At 47.0% G+C, this 14515-nt stretch overlaps 1 protein-coding gene across 1 annotated transcript in view; it reads right to left on the bottom strand.

The window, feature by feature from the left end:
• NBEA (neurobeachin) overlaps nucleotides 1-14515 on the bottom strand; it is an 822532-nt gene that overhangs the window by 45093 nt on the left and 762924 nt on the right. Inside the window, exon 48 of the mRNA XM_006874376.1 lies at nucleotides 5789-5956. Coding sequence (XP_006874438.1) covers nucleotides 5789-5956 — 168 coding nt within the window. The remainder of the gene's footprint in view (nucleotides 1-5788; nucleotides 5957-14515) is intronic.

The following is a 14515-nucleotide window of genomic DNA, read 5'->3' as shown; positions in this document are numbered from 1 at the left end:
CGGTTGATGATGCATGGAGGGGATTGGAACCATGGCAATGAAACGATATACGGTGGAATGAATGTAAAACTAAAGTTCTCTCATGTAAAATATATAATTCACAAGAAAACATGAAAAAACAAACAAACAAAAAAAACATCAACAAGACAGAAAGGCAAGTCTTACAGTTTAGTTCGTGAGATGGAAATACCCGTGGAGTCAGTTCTGACCTAGTGACCCTGTCTAAGCTTGACAGCTTCACAGGAGCAGAAAGCCTCGTATTTCTTCCTTGGGAAATACACATTAGACTGCAGTTTTTCAAGAATCACTTTTGAAACACTCTTATGTTTAAACAAACAAGCTAACGTATGGATTTTGTTATGCTGAAATGCATAGAATCAGTGGAGACTCGTTCCCACCCCAGGTCCAAGGCTGTCCAGAAGGGTGTCTGTGTTCCCTAGATTCCTGTTTCTAACTGGGAGTGTCTGAAACTCTGGGACATTTTTTATTCAAAATAAATCTGCTGGAAGCATCTAGAAAGCCGGGATGTGAGGTGCCAACTTCTCAGGACTGCTCGCCTGCCCTTATGGGAGTGGGCAGAGGGTGGAGCTCTGTTAGCACACTGGCTGCCCGCCCCCGTACACTGCCAGTTCTGGAGACCCCAGGAAGCAGCTGGACTCCGTTTCATGGGGTCGCTATGAGTTGGGACTGACTCGGTGACAATGAGTTTGGGTTTGGGGTAGAGGAAACAAGAGTTAACAAGTTTAAAATTGGGTGATAGGGCCATGGGGTTCATGGTAGAATCTCTTTACTTTTCTAGGAAAAGCAGGAGGGAGCAGCAGTTATCTGAGGATTCTAGGACGCCGTCTGTACACTATGCCTCTCACACTCTTACTCACAGCGCATTCTGATTCGGAGGTGGGAGTCTGAAGTTTTACTAAGCTTTCAGATGGTGCAGACCCCACTGGCCTGTGGCCCCCATCTGAGCATCGAGGACTTAGGAAACCCTGGAGAGAAATAGCAAGCTGAACACACGGTTCCAAGTAAGCAGGTGCCGCAGCGGAAGCTCTTGATCGTGACTCAGTGAGAGAATATATAAAGCCGACTCCCAAGGTCAGTGAACATGTACAGGCAAGTACACATGAAAGCCCAGGACGATGCTTCAACATCGGTCCAGCTACTGAGAGTCTGCGAGATCAGAAAGCATGAAGCATATACTCTCTTTCCCAGCGGAGCCCGTGTTTACGCATCGGGAAGAGCTCCGTGCGAGGATTGTTGTGTCTTGTCTCTGCCCCGAAAGCTGTCACGGCAGAGTTGATAATCAATTATTGCTTTACACGTATAAAGTAGGTTAAGTTGTCATAATTTGCTCAGCCAGGGATCCTGGGCTGTCAAAGAATGTCACTTTCTAATCTGACATAGAGAAGAAAATGATCTGTTATTTTGACCTCTAATTTCCTGACATTTTAATGCTATAATTACAGCAGTTAGTGCCACTTCATGATTTTACCTGCCAGGGAAGAAAGAATCAACCATCTTAAGTCATTGCTCAAGATTTAGCGCTAATTTCCAAGCTCAAAGTCGACGGCAGACAGGGGAACACGTATCTTTTACAAGGAAGACATATGTAGATATTCTTATGTTAAGTATTTTGAGGTTAAATTGGTGTTTAATGTAAACATTAAAGATAAACAAGCCCAACTTGCTCAGGCTCTGTGGGGTTCAGAGTGAGCCCTATCGTGACTGTCACCAGATGCCTTCCTTTGCATCTGTCTTATGACACATACAAGTTCACTGCTTAAGAAGCACTGAGACCAACATTGTTGTCATTTGTTGAGTACCACTGAGTCATTCTGAATCATAGTGACTTTGTATAGGGTTTCCTAGGAGCAGATGGTGGGTTTGAACTGCTGACCAGACTGATGTTAGTTAGCAAGTGGAATACTTTCCCGAGCTTGATAAAAGGGTCCCTATTAGGAATGTAGAATGCTGGTATGCCTCTGTGCACTAATGCACTGACTGCAAAGTCAGTGGTTCAAGCTCACCAGCCGCTCCTTGGAAACCCTATACAGGGTTGCTAGAACCAGCTCGATGGCACTTCACAACAGCAACGACATTTGGAATGTGGATTTTCAAAGAACCTGACATTCCGGATCTGCTCTTTGTAGCCACATTGAGGGACACAGAGATAAAGAAGTGTACCTCAGTGTTCTGGAAAACGAAAAATCAAATAAGAAGGTACCATAGAGACCTACTCTCAGGAACTCTTAAGATCCCAAAGCTGCTGTTGTCGAGCGGACCCTGAGTCACAGACACTCCACAGGACAGTAGGACTGCCCAGAGGTTCTGAGGCCGTGATCCGGTGGAAGCGAATGGCTTCATTTTCCTCCTGAAGAGTGGTTGGTGGATTTGAACCACTGACCTTTGGACTATCAGTCCACCAAATCATGATACACTCCCCAAACCACTAGCTACAGGGCACGCTCCTATGCCAGCTTTAACGTTGGGGAGCACAGGGTGTTTACTATCTCACAAAATGATAGTGGTTCTAACCTACCAGCCACTCTATGGGAGAAAGTGAGGCAGTCTGGGAACCCTCTGTGGAAGTTCTATTCTATCACACAGGGTCATCTATTGTGTCATCTAGGCTGTCATCTATTGTGTCACTATATACTCTATAAGATGATCTATAAGAGTATATACGAGTATATAGTGACACAATAGATGACAGCCTAGGAAACCCTGTGGGGCAGTTCTCCTCCGTTACACCAGGGGGCGCTGTGAGTGGATGATCTATAAGAGTATATACGAGTATACAGTGACACAATACATGACAGCCTAGGAAACCCTGTGGGACAGTTCTACTCTGTTACACCAGGGGGCGCTGTGAGTGGATGATCTATAAGAGTATATATGAGTATATAGTGACACAATAGATGACAGCCTAGGAAACCCTATGGGGCAGTTCTCCTCTGTTACACCAGGGGGCGCTGTGAATTGGAATCAACTCAATGGCTGTGGGTTAAGCCCAAAAAAGTCTGCGCCATTGAGCTGATTTTGATACTAAGAGACCCTGTAGAACAAAGCAAAACAGCTCCATAGGATTTCTGAGACTGAATATCTGTCCTGGCGTGGCATTATAGTATAAAGCACTAGACTGCAAGGTTGGTTTGAAACTCAAGATCAGCAGTTCATACTCACTAGCTGATCCTGGGAAATCCTATTCAGGGTCGCTATGAGTCGGAATCAACTCAATGGCACTTAACGGCAACATACATATGTATATATACATGGTGGTGGTGATGTGCCGTGGAGTCACTTCCGACTCATAGTGACCCTGGTACAGGGTTTCCGAGGCTGTAAATCTTTACGGGAGCAGAATGGCTGATCTCAAGATTAGCAGCCCGATTTGTAACTGCTATGCTACCGAGCTCTCTCTCTCTCTCTCTCTATACGTTTGTTTGTGCATTTATATATAGACCTGATAAGAGCATATGATTTACAGAAGCAGGTATCTTACAGGACTCAAATAAACATGTGACCTTGCCAAGAAAGGTCCTAATTCTCTCACACGTGACTCAGTTTTTGCTCATTTCAGCCTGAAAATTTGCTACTTGCCTGTCAGTTCTGTTGCTACTTTGCGGTCTCACCAAATACAAAACATTTAATAGACATTTCCTGGGCCCGACAGGAGTCACCTGCAAACTTCTTCACACAGAAAGCACTTTATAATGAGTGGAAACGCACAACAAAATATTTAGGAGCAAAAGTGCCCAAAACAAAGAAAACCCAATTGGATCTTGGAACATAAGCTATCTTAACAACTGTTTTTTCTTTCTGATTGTGAAACGTATTGATTCTACCAAGAACATTTTGTTTGTAAGGCACTGACAGGGCTGGGCATGTTTTAAGGAAGAATGTACTGTTAAAAGAAGAATCAGGCCCAGAACTTTAAAATAATCTGACTTCAGCTTGTCCACAATGGAGCTGGGGGAGTGTACTTTTTTTTAACCATTCCATGGCCCATGGGACATACAGAGCCCACTTACATTTTCCACCTCTGGAGGTTAGTGAAGGAGCCGTGGTGGCACTGTGGGCTAAGCATTAGGCTGTTAAATGGTGGGTCAAAACCACCAGCCGCTCTGAGAGAAGGAAAAGGCTGTCTGCAGCAGTAAACATGGACAGTTTGCTCTGAGTGAGGGGAGACTAGATGGCAAATTTGGTTTAGGGTTTAGTGGGAAGCTGCTGTCCCACTTATAGCGCATGCTACTATCTGCTGGGGTTTGTATAACTGAGTAAGAACTGGCTTGCATCCCACCAAACCCAGCACCAGGGGCCACTTGGGACACATGTGTCCCATTAATTGAATCAGAATTTTTATTACTTCCCAACAAAGTTTTTTCACATTCATTAAAAATGTATTCTGTTATTGAAAACACATGGTTTCGGTAAAAGGCAGAGGAAGAAACCAACAACCCAGAGCAGAAAATCTTCTGGTCTTGGGAAGGTTAAGCAGAGACAATCCTTCCCTCACTAATGACTTCCTGTCCTCTAGTCTCTCATGTGTCATTCATGGTCTGCAAATGCTCTGTCCTGTTTCCTGCTCAGACGGCATGTCACAGGCCACCCTAGCAGCACGTGTACCGTTCTCAGGAGTCCTGTGGACGCAGCGCTTTCTTTGTAGAGCGACGCCATGTATACGGAATGACCTCACCACTGTAAATGTGGCTAGTCGGGCTCCATTCCCTTAATCTGTGTGGTTTTCCACCTCTAAAAGGAAACACTAAATACAGCCGCAAGACAGCCTCCACTGCCTGTAAATGTGGCTGCCACGGCCGGTTCTCCATCGAGCAGATGGCAGCTCCGGTGGAACCGAAGGCTAGACTGTCACTTCCTCCAGCCACACTCACCTGACAGCTGCCACGTTCACTCCCACCTGAGACGGTTTGTACAACGTGGGAGGGATTCAAATCGCACTTTGTATGAATCTGTTCGCCAAAGTCCCACATGTAATGCAGTATGCCACCCCTCTACTGCAGATGTGTTCGTCTCAGGATGAGAAAAGCTGAGCACACAACAGTATAAGCTATCCCTGGTGTGGCGCTGTGGGTTAATGTGCTGGACCGCAATGTTGACTTGCACCATAAGGATGGCAGTTCAAGCTCACCAGCTGCTCCTTGGAAACCCTACACAGGGTCACTATGGGCTGGGATCGACTCAACAGCACTTAACAACATTTCAGGGATGCTGGATTCTGACTATCCTGTCTCAAAGGTTTCAATTTTGCTTTTCTTTAAAACACACGGACAGATTATTTTAATGTGAAATCTTGCCAAATGTCTGTGGTGCAGTCGAGTGGATTCCGCCTCGATGACCCACGTGGAACTGCCCCCTAGGGTCTCCTAGGTGGTCACTGTTAGAGGAGTGGATTGGCAGGTCTTTCTCCTGAGGAGCAGCTGGCTGGCTTTGAACCACTGACCTTTCAGTTAGCTTTTGAGTGTTTAACTGTTATGCCACAAAGGATCCTTAAATATGTCTCATTCATTAGTAACATGTGTAATATATATTGGCATTGTATTGAAGACTCTGAAGTAAAACCAAACGGGAACACTGAAGCATTTTCTACACAGGGGAGCTCTAAAAAGGCCCTGGAAAATGGAATAGAGAGAATGAGATTCCCCCTGAATGCCCTGAAGCCCCCTCGGATGTCTACGACGCTAGTTTGTCGGAGATATGATGTGGCTGTGTCCTAAGAAGTTATGTCGTGAGGACGTGCATGTGGGAGGGACGCGCGGTGCTCACCACCTACCTCCCTGAGCCCGGGGTCCGTGATGCTGTCCAGATTCACGGAGCCCTCGTAGGTTAAGTAGTGGAAGACATTCAGTGCCCGCACGGCTTCAGGCCCTCGCTGCTTGTAGCCAAAGGTGAGGTCAATCCACTGGTGGAGCTGGCAGGACACAAACTCACTTTCCAGGGCCTGGGGTGGGTCAGGAGAGAAGGAGAGACCCGCTGAGTTGGGCTGAGCTACACACCGTTTCGTAGGCTGACGTATTCGGTATGCAAGGCCTGGGGGAGTGGGTTCCCCACAACCAAGCCAAAGGGGCAGCATCTGCCCCCGAGCACAGCTCAGCAGGCAGGCAGGGGCAGGAAGGAAGGTGAACCGAAACGGGGAGTCCAGGGCTGAGGCGGAAACGGGCTGTTGTATAGAGGGATTGGCAGTCAACGTCATGAAGCAGGGTGTGTGTAAGTGTTGGACTAATGTGCTCTGCAACTTTCACCGACACACACATACATACACACACACACACCTGCATCCAGGAAGTGAAGTGGTCTTTACATGCCATCTCCATGGAGCTGAGATGGCAGGATAACACCTCTAACACAGCACAGGGTTAGAGGAAAATGTACTTTTTCTACAATGCTTTACTTCGTCTTGACTCCATTACGTATGCGGACGCTGTTAGGTGTTGTCAAATTGATTCTGTGTCACGGTGCCCCCATGTGAAGGGTACAAGTGCCCCATGGGACCAGCTCCAGGCCTCTCTGCTTTGGAGCGGCGGGGTGGTTCTGACGGCCCACCTTCAGGTTAGCAGGTGAGTGCTCAGTCACCGGGCCACTGGGCACCTTTCCGTTACTTATGGTGTGCTGTCGAGAAGCTTCGCTGTGTATACAGCGACCCTGCCTCGGGTTTCTGGGGCTGTATGTCTTTATGGGAGCAGAAAGCCTCATCTTTCTCCCATGGAGCGGCTGGTGAGACTCGAACTGCTGACCCTGCAGTTGGCAGCCCAACATGTAACACCGTGCTGCCAGGACTGCTCATGTATGAGGGTTAGTGAGGGGGCCTTGGGAGGCTAAATGGAAGGTTGGCAGTTCAAACCCATGAGCCGCTCTGAGGGAGAGAGATGGGGCTTGTCTGCTCTGGTAAAGCCTGGCAGTGTCCACTCTGTCCTACGGAGTCACTATCAGTCCCCGCTGACTTGGCGGCAGGGCGCTGTTGGTAGGAGAAAATAGAACTGATGAAATTTACTGTAATTCTGTTACATTCAAACGATTTTTGAATAAAATGCCTAATGCAGTCATGAGGGATAAAAAGAATCATTCTTCACTGATTTGATTTTTAAATTTTTATTTATTCTCCTTCATCTCCATTTCCTACTTTCTTTTAAAATTACGTAAAAAAAATCTATTTCTATATTATAATATTTTAAAACACTTGTTATATTTGCCCTATTCTAATAGACTCCTGGTATGGTGCTGTAGGATCAACACTGGACTGTGAATCACAAGGTTGGCAGTTCAAACCCACCATCCCCTCCTTGGAAACCCTATATAGGGTCACTGTAAGTCAGGACCGACTTGATGGCACTTAACAACAACAATAATATACATACAAGAGTCGTGACGTGGTGCTGTAGGATAAGCACTGGACTGTAGGGTGGGTTTGAACTGCAAGGTCAGCGGTTCAAACTTGCCAGCTGCTCCTCAGAAACGCTATACAGGGCACCTATGAGTCAGGCCCGACTTGATCGCACTCAACAACAACAAATATACACATATAAGCTATTATAAGGAGCTCTGGTAGCACAGCGGTTATGAGGTCCACAGTTCGACACTACCAGCCGTTCCATGGGAGAAAGATGAGGCTTTCTGCAGCCTCAGAAACCCTGTGCAGGGTCATTATAAGTCAAAGCTGACTCCATGGCACCTAACATATATATATACACACACATATATATAATACCCATATTGTTGTTGTTGGGTTGTGATGTGCCATGGAGTCGATTCCGACTCATACCGACCCTGTACAGGGTTTCCGAGGTTGTAAATCTTTACGGGAGCAGAAAACCTCATCTTTTCTCCCTCAGAACAGCTGGCAGTTTCAAACTGCTGACCCTGAGGTTAGCAGCCTGATTTGTAACCACTATGCTTTGTTGTTGTTGTTGTTAAGTGCCGTCGAGTCGGTTCCGACCGAATAGGATAAATACAAATAACAGATTTTTTAATGTAATTAAAAATTATGAATAGCTATGAACTTGGAAGTTTTAAAAGGATAGTGATGATGAACTTGACCTACACCTATGGATGCAGTAGCTCAAAAAAGGAACAAATCTTTACAAGGATTATTCCCACACCCTCCATACACAGAGTAGACAGGGATGGGCAACTTGGACATTGGCTACTCAAAGTCGGGGGCCTACAAAGGCAAGAAGTGACTGGTTTACAAGCTTTCAAGAGGGAACCTAGATCCAGAGGGCGTGGCGGAAGGTAGAATCTCCACTGAGTGGTATCCAATCTGTCTGGGCGGGGCTGATGAAATGAAATGCAGTTAGTCTCTTGTGATACAATAGTGAATAATTGTTATCAGGACTGCTTGTGAGGGTTGGAAATGTAAAGATAGATGTTTTGGAGCAAAAAGAGGGGAATGATTGACTTTGCCATCTAGGAGCGGAGGTCCCTGGGGCCAACAAGGGAAAAGAGTGGAGAGCAGGACCCTACCCAGAGAAGCAGTGACACAACGCCAGAGATGGAGGCAGAGACGATGACGTGGAGAGATGGAGCAGCTGGAGACTTTAGACCCAGAAAGGGAGAGGGGCTGGGTGCTGACGACCAGGGGGCAGGCTTGCAGGGTTGATGATGCATGGAGAGGATTGTAACCATGGCAATGAAACAATATACGATAGGATAAATGTAAAACTAATGTTCTCCCATGTAAACTGTCAGATAATTCACAATAAAACACACACAAAAAAAATAGTGAGTCAACAAACAATGAATTGTGGTTAAACAGTTTTGTCTGCTTTTAAAAAAAGCAAACAAACCCCCAACCATTTCCAGAAGACAATAAACAGCCAAGAAACAGTTGCGTGTGGGACTGAATCCTAGCAGACCGTCTCACCGTGGCTCTGTCTTGTAGTCAGTCACGGTACACAGACAGGAATCCCACTTGGAACGTTTCGAGGCTGACTCTGGTTCTAAACCCACTGCAGATCTTAGGGCCCACTCTGCGATGCCACCTAGCAGGAAGTCTGATTTATTCATAGAGGAATTCCTTTATGAATGAAGCCATGTGCTTTGCTTGTCCCTTTCAGATCTGCGTCTCTATGCACAAACCCAGTGTGGATTCTGAAACAAGATGCTAGTACAAACCCAGTTAAAATATTAAGAAAACTCGATGTCCAAGCTACTGGGGGTGTGGTGGTCTTAATAGCTGCTCTACCTCAGATTTGCGTGGCCGATGGCAGGAACAATTGCTTTACGCTTAGATAAACCAATTCTCAATCCATAACCGGACCCTGGGGAATGGCAGACAGAAAGGGTACCTCTTAGATGGATAATACGAATCTAATTCTCATTTCCATTTTTGTCCCAGGGGTATTAGATGATAGCGAATTCCTTCCTAGTGCATTTGGGAAAAAGCGTTCTGAAACTTAAGAAAAAGGAAATGAGGGTCTTGGAATGCACTGTGGAGAGAGAATGTTGATTTCCCTGGAATTCTTTTACTTACGAATCTTTTATTCAGACGCCTCGGCTCCTCCTTCAGACCAGAGGAAGAGTATTACCTGCCCCTTCCTCTGCTTGCCTCACAATCGGCCTTTGAAAATAATTGTTAAATTCTCTGGTGCTGCACACATTCAAGCAGACGGTCAGAGCACTTCCTGTGTCCGGGTGATGCCAGCTCACCATCGTGGTTACACTGAAGGAAGAGCTGTCCCCCACTGAAGGACGCAGTTACTTTAAGGAAAGAAGACGTCCTTGTTTTGAAGGTGTCCTTGGGGTTTGTGATGCTGTTGAGCCGACTCCTGGTGACCCTGGGTGACAGTCTCCACAACAGCAGATCATCAGGGTGGATGAGAACTGACAACCTTTCAGTGTGCAGCTTAGCGCTTAACCACGGCATCACCAGAGCTCCCCACCCTCATTAACTAATGCTAACCTAGTGCCTGCTGTTCACTGTATGCGGCCCCCCAAGCCCACTGCTGCCGAGACGAGTCTAGGACAGAGCACAGCCCACAGTGTCTCCAAGGGAGCAGACAGCCAAGTCTTATCTCTCAGAAGTGCCTGGTGGGTTCGAACCACCGCTCTTTCAGTTAGCAGTTCAGTGTTTTACCACTGCACCACCAGGGCTCCTCTTAGCCCTACATGTTGTTGTGTCGTGCCATTGAGTCAGTCCTGACTCATAGCAACCCTGTCTAGGGTTCCCAAGGCTGTCAATCTTTATGGAAGCAGAGCCACATCTTTGTCCCACAGACCGTCTGGTGGGCTTGAACCACTAACCTTGTGGTTCGCAGTCCAGTGCTTATCCTACAGTGCCAGTAGACTCCCTGGGGTGGGAGGCCGCCCACTCACTCATTCGCCAGATACCAATGACCACCTGCTCTGCACTGGACACTAGTCTGAGAAGGCCAAGATGGCACCTGTGAACTGTGGCAACTGAGCGAGGAGCTGGACAGAGGGGCCTCGCTCACCAACCGCGTGGACGAGACAGGACTTCTGCTGTCCAGCACCATGTCCCACTGACCAGGGCTGGGGGGTGAGGGGTGGGGGGTGGGGGAAAGCTGGAGCTTCTGTTTGTTGTTGTTAGCTGCCATCAAGTCGGTACTGACTCATAGCAACCTTACGCACAGCAGAACGAAACACTGCCCGATCCTGGGCCAACCTCACTACTGTTGCCATGCTTGAGTCCATCGATGCTGCCACTTGGCCAATCCATCTCGTTGGAGGTCTTTCTCCTTTTCTCTGACCCTCCACCTTACCAAACATGTTATCCTTCTCCAACGACTGCTCCCTCCTGACAATATGTCCAAAGTATGAGAGACGAAGTTTGGCTATCTTGGCCTCCAAGGAGCACTCTGGCTGCATTTCTTCCAAAACGGATCTATTGGTTCTTTTGGCAGTCCATGGCACTTTCAGTATTCTCCTCCAACACCACAATTCAAGGGCATCAATTCTTCTATGATCTCCCTTATTCACTGTCCAGCTTTCGTATCCATTTGAGGTTATTGAAAATACCATGGCTTGGGTCAGGCGCACCTTAGGCCTCAAGCATTACATCTTTGCTCTTCAACGCATTAAAAAGGTCTTGTGCAGCAGACTTGCCTAATGCAATACGTTATTTGATTTCTTGACTGCTGCTTTCATAAGTGTTGATAGTTGATCCAAGAAGAATGAAGTCCTTGACAACTTCAACCGTTTCTCCGTTGATAAGAATGTTGTTTATTGGTCCAGTGGTGAGGATTTTTGTTTTCTTGACATTGAGATGTAATCCATATCGAAGGCTGCGCTCTTTGATCTTAATCAGTAAATGTTTTAAGTTCTCTTCACTTTCAGCAAGCAAGGTTGTATCATCTGCATATTGCAGATTGTTAATGAGTCTTCTTCCAATTCTGATACCACATTTTTCTTCATATAACCAAACTTCTTGGATTATTTGCTCAGCATACAGGTTGAATAAGTATGGTGAAAGAATACAACCTTGTCGCACACTTTTCTTAATTTTAAACCATTCAGTGTTCCCATGTTCTGTTTGAACAACTGCCTCTTGGTCCAGGTACAGATTCCTCATGAGCACAAGTAAGTGTTCTGGAATACTCACACTTTGCAATGTGAATTATGTTATAGTTTACATGGGAGAACATTAGCTTTACATTTATCCTATCATATATCGTTTCATTGCCATGGTTACAATCCCCTCCATGCATCATCTACCAACCAAAGGGTATACCCTGGCCCCCAGTTGTCAGCACACAGCCCCTCTCCCTCTCTGTGTCTAAAGTCCCCAGCCACTCCATCTCTCCACGTCATCATCTCTGACTCCATCTCAGGCATCACTGCTTCTCTGGGTAAGGTCCTGTTGTCTGCTCTTCTCCCTTGATGGTCCTAGGGACCTCCGCTCCTTGTGTGCAAAGGCAATCACTCTCCTCCTTTTGCTATGAAACGTCTACCTTTACATTTCCAACCCTCACAATCAGTCCTGATAACAATTATTCACTATTGTATCACAAGAGACGTATCCGCATTTCCTCGCATCAGCCCATTGGATACTACTCAGTGGAGATTCTACCTTCCTCCGCACCTACTGGAGCCAGGTTCCCCCTTGAAAGCTTGTAAACCAGTCTGACCATTGCACACTGGAGCAGCCCAGCGCTGAAGGAATGGACCACACCCAGCTCCTGTCTGTGCTCCTGAACAGGGTGTCGTGGATGGAGTCCTGTCCTCCCCTTCCCCATGGGTCAGCCTGGCAGTCTGATGTGGTCAGCCCTGATCCAACTCAATGGGAGCTTCCCTGGGGTGAGCCTGCAACACCTTTTATATCACAAGAGATAAAAGGAGGGAGAGGAACCACCTACCACCAAGCAAGAAGAGCCACACATGGAACACAGCCTCTGCAGCCAAGGGAAGCAGACACGGGATCACCAAGGAACACTGGGCCCGCACATGCTGAATGCAGACAGGGACCTTCCCCCAAAGCCAACCGAGAGAGAAAGGGCTCCCCTAGAATTTGGACTTGCAGCCTCCAAGAAACTGGGAGAGAATACACTTCTGTTTGCTAAAGTCAGCCCTTGTGACACTTCTGTGAGGGCAGTTCGGGGCAGAAAACCCCTGACCTTGCGGGTCAGCTGGCTCTCCAGGGGCCAGCGCAGCAGGATGGGGTGGTGGGGGAGACTGAGGGAAGGTCTCTGCTGCATTGTGCTGGCCCCCAGGGAGGTGAGGACTCTGACTCCTACTCTTTGCTCCAGGTTTCCTGAGAGTGGGTCCATGCCTGCTCTGCTGCCCATGGGCCTTGCTCACGGCTGGCTCTCAGCTGAGACCTGCTGAAGGGACACACCGCCATTCTGGGGACTAGGGGGAACACTGGAGCTACATAGGTCAGGTGCTTTGCCTACTCCAGGGGTTGTGGCTGACCGGATGGAAAACAGCGGCCTCGAACCTAAGCTATTCATTCCTACAACTCAACTCATATGCTTACATTTCTTCTTTCAACAGGGAGTTCTATTTTTTCTTTAAAATATGGAAACATTATAAAGGGACTGTCTGAGTTCTCCAGGGCTGCTATGACAGAAATACCACCGGGGGTGGCTTTAGGGGACAGAAATGCATTCTCTCACAATTATGTTTCGGCTCCGGGGAAGCTTCTGGTGGCTCCAAGGCGATCTCCATGTGGTTCTGCCTCTGTCTCCCTGTCTGCTCTGGCTCACTGTGCCCCATCTGGTCTGTTTGTATCACATGGGTCACACTGGACTGACACAACATGACAAAGAATAGCCACTCCCAAACGGGCCACAACCACAGGCAGAGTCATTAGAGCTCACAATTCAATAAGTCACATGCTGTGGGACAGTAAAGGAAACTTACTAGGACACCGCTCTCAGTGCCCTGCTGAGGAGCATGCTCTGTGCATCAGAACCTCCGCCCTCTGACCCACCAGGACACCCGGCTCTCTGTGTCCCTGCTCTGAGCTCCTCTGTAGACCAGAACATTCTCCAGCAGACCCAGCCACACACACTATGAGGCCACAGAGGTTATCAGAGCACAATGAAAAAGGCCTCCTTCTTAAACCAACTGCCCCCCCCCCACCAGGGTAGATTATGATTGATGAAGCCAGCACTAAGGGGAATGCTATCAAGAGGTACTTTCAATTTCTGGTGTCTGTGAGGAGGTCAGATTATAATCACGTTAGAGTGGAACACAATGCTTTATTAATGTTTCATGAGTAAGTCAGGGGTAATCAGCCGAGTTGCGTGTGGAGAAATTAAACCAATTCTTGACAAGGAAATCGAACGCATTTAGAATTTATGGAAACATCTAGGAGTGTCTGGGCCACCAGATTCAGAACTACACAGGTTTTCCGGAAACACGAGCCCCGTCACTGCATTTACAAACTCTCCATCCAGTGACGTGAATTAATGCTCATCACTAAAAATACAAATCAACCACAGCAGAAGGAAACATTGCTAAAAAGAAAAAGTTGATCTCATTTTTAAAAAATAAGGGAAGAGAATTAGGTTGTAGGCAAATGAAGGTTCCTACAAATGTGCGAAATGCGGGTCTAGCTGCTGGCACAGGGTACTGAAGCTGCTCGCTCACTCATCAGTGATGCTGTCGTTTGGATAACATTATGTTGTCTTCTTTGCCTTGACAACCTTGGTGACCGTTGGAAAGAAGGACATGCTCACAGATGTAGAATACGGATCCGTATGAAGAGATGAAGTCCTTTTAGCATAGTGCATGGCACTGCTTTGGAATATATCACATTTTAATTTTATTTTTTTTAGGCTCATTACGAACAGCCCCTTCAAATACTCAAAGACCATCTCCGCTCAAATGGTATTTATAACACTAGAGCACATTTTCTCTAAGTTTACTTCATGAGAAAGCCATCTTAGATAAACTTGCTAGCTTTTATAAAGCTGTTGTTGTTGTTGTTAAGTGCCATCGAGTCGGTTCCGACCCATAGCGACCCTGAATAGGGTTTCCGAGGCTGTAAATCTTTATGGGAGCAGATCGCCTCATCTTTCTCCCGCGGAGCAGCTGGTAG

This window comes from Chrysochloris asiatica, unplaced genomic scaffold (genome assembly GCF_000296735.1).
Source record: "Chrysochloris asiatica unplaced genomic scaffold, ChrAsi1.0 scaffold00272, whole genome shotgun sequence".
Taxonomy (NCBI): Eukaryota; Metazoa; Chordata; class Mammalia; order Afrosoricida; family Chrysochloridae; genus Chrysochloris; species Chrysochloris asiatica.
Note: the sequence above shows the minus strand (reverse complement) of the source record. Positions and strands in the feature narration are given on the sequence as shown.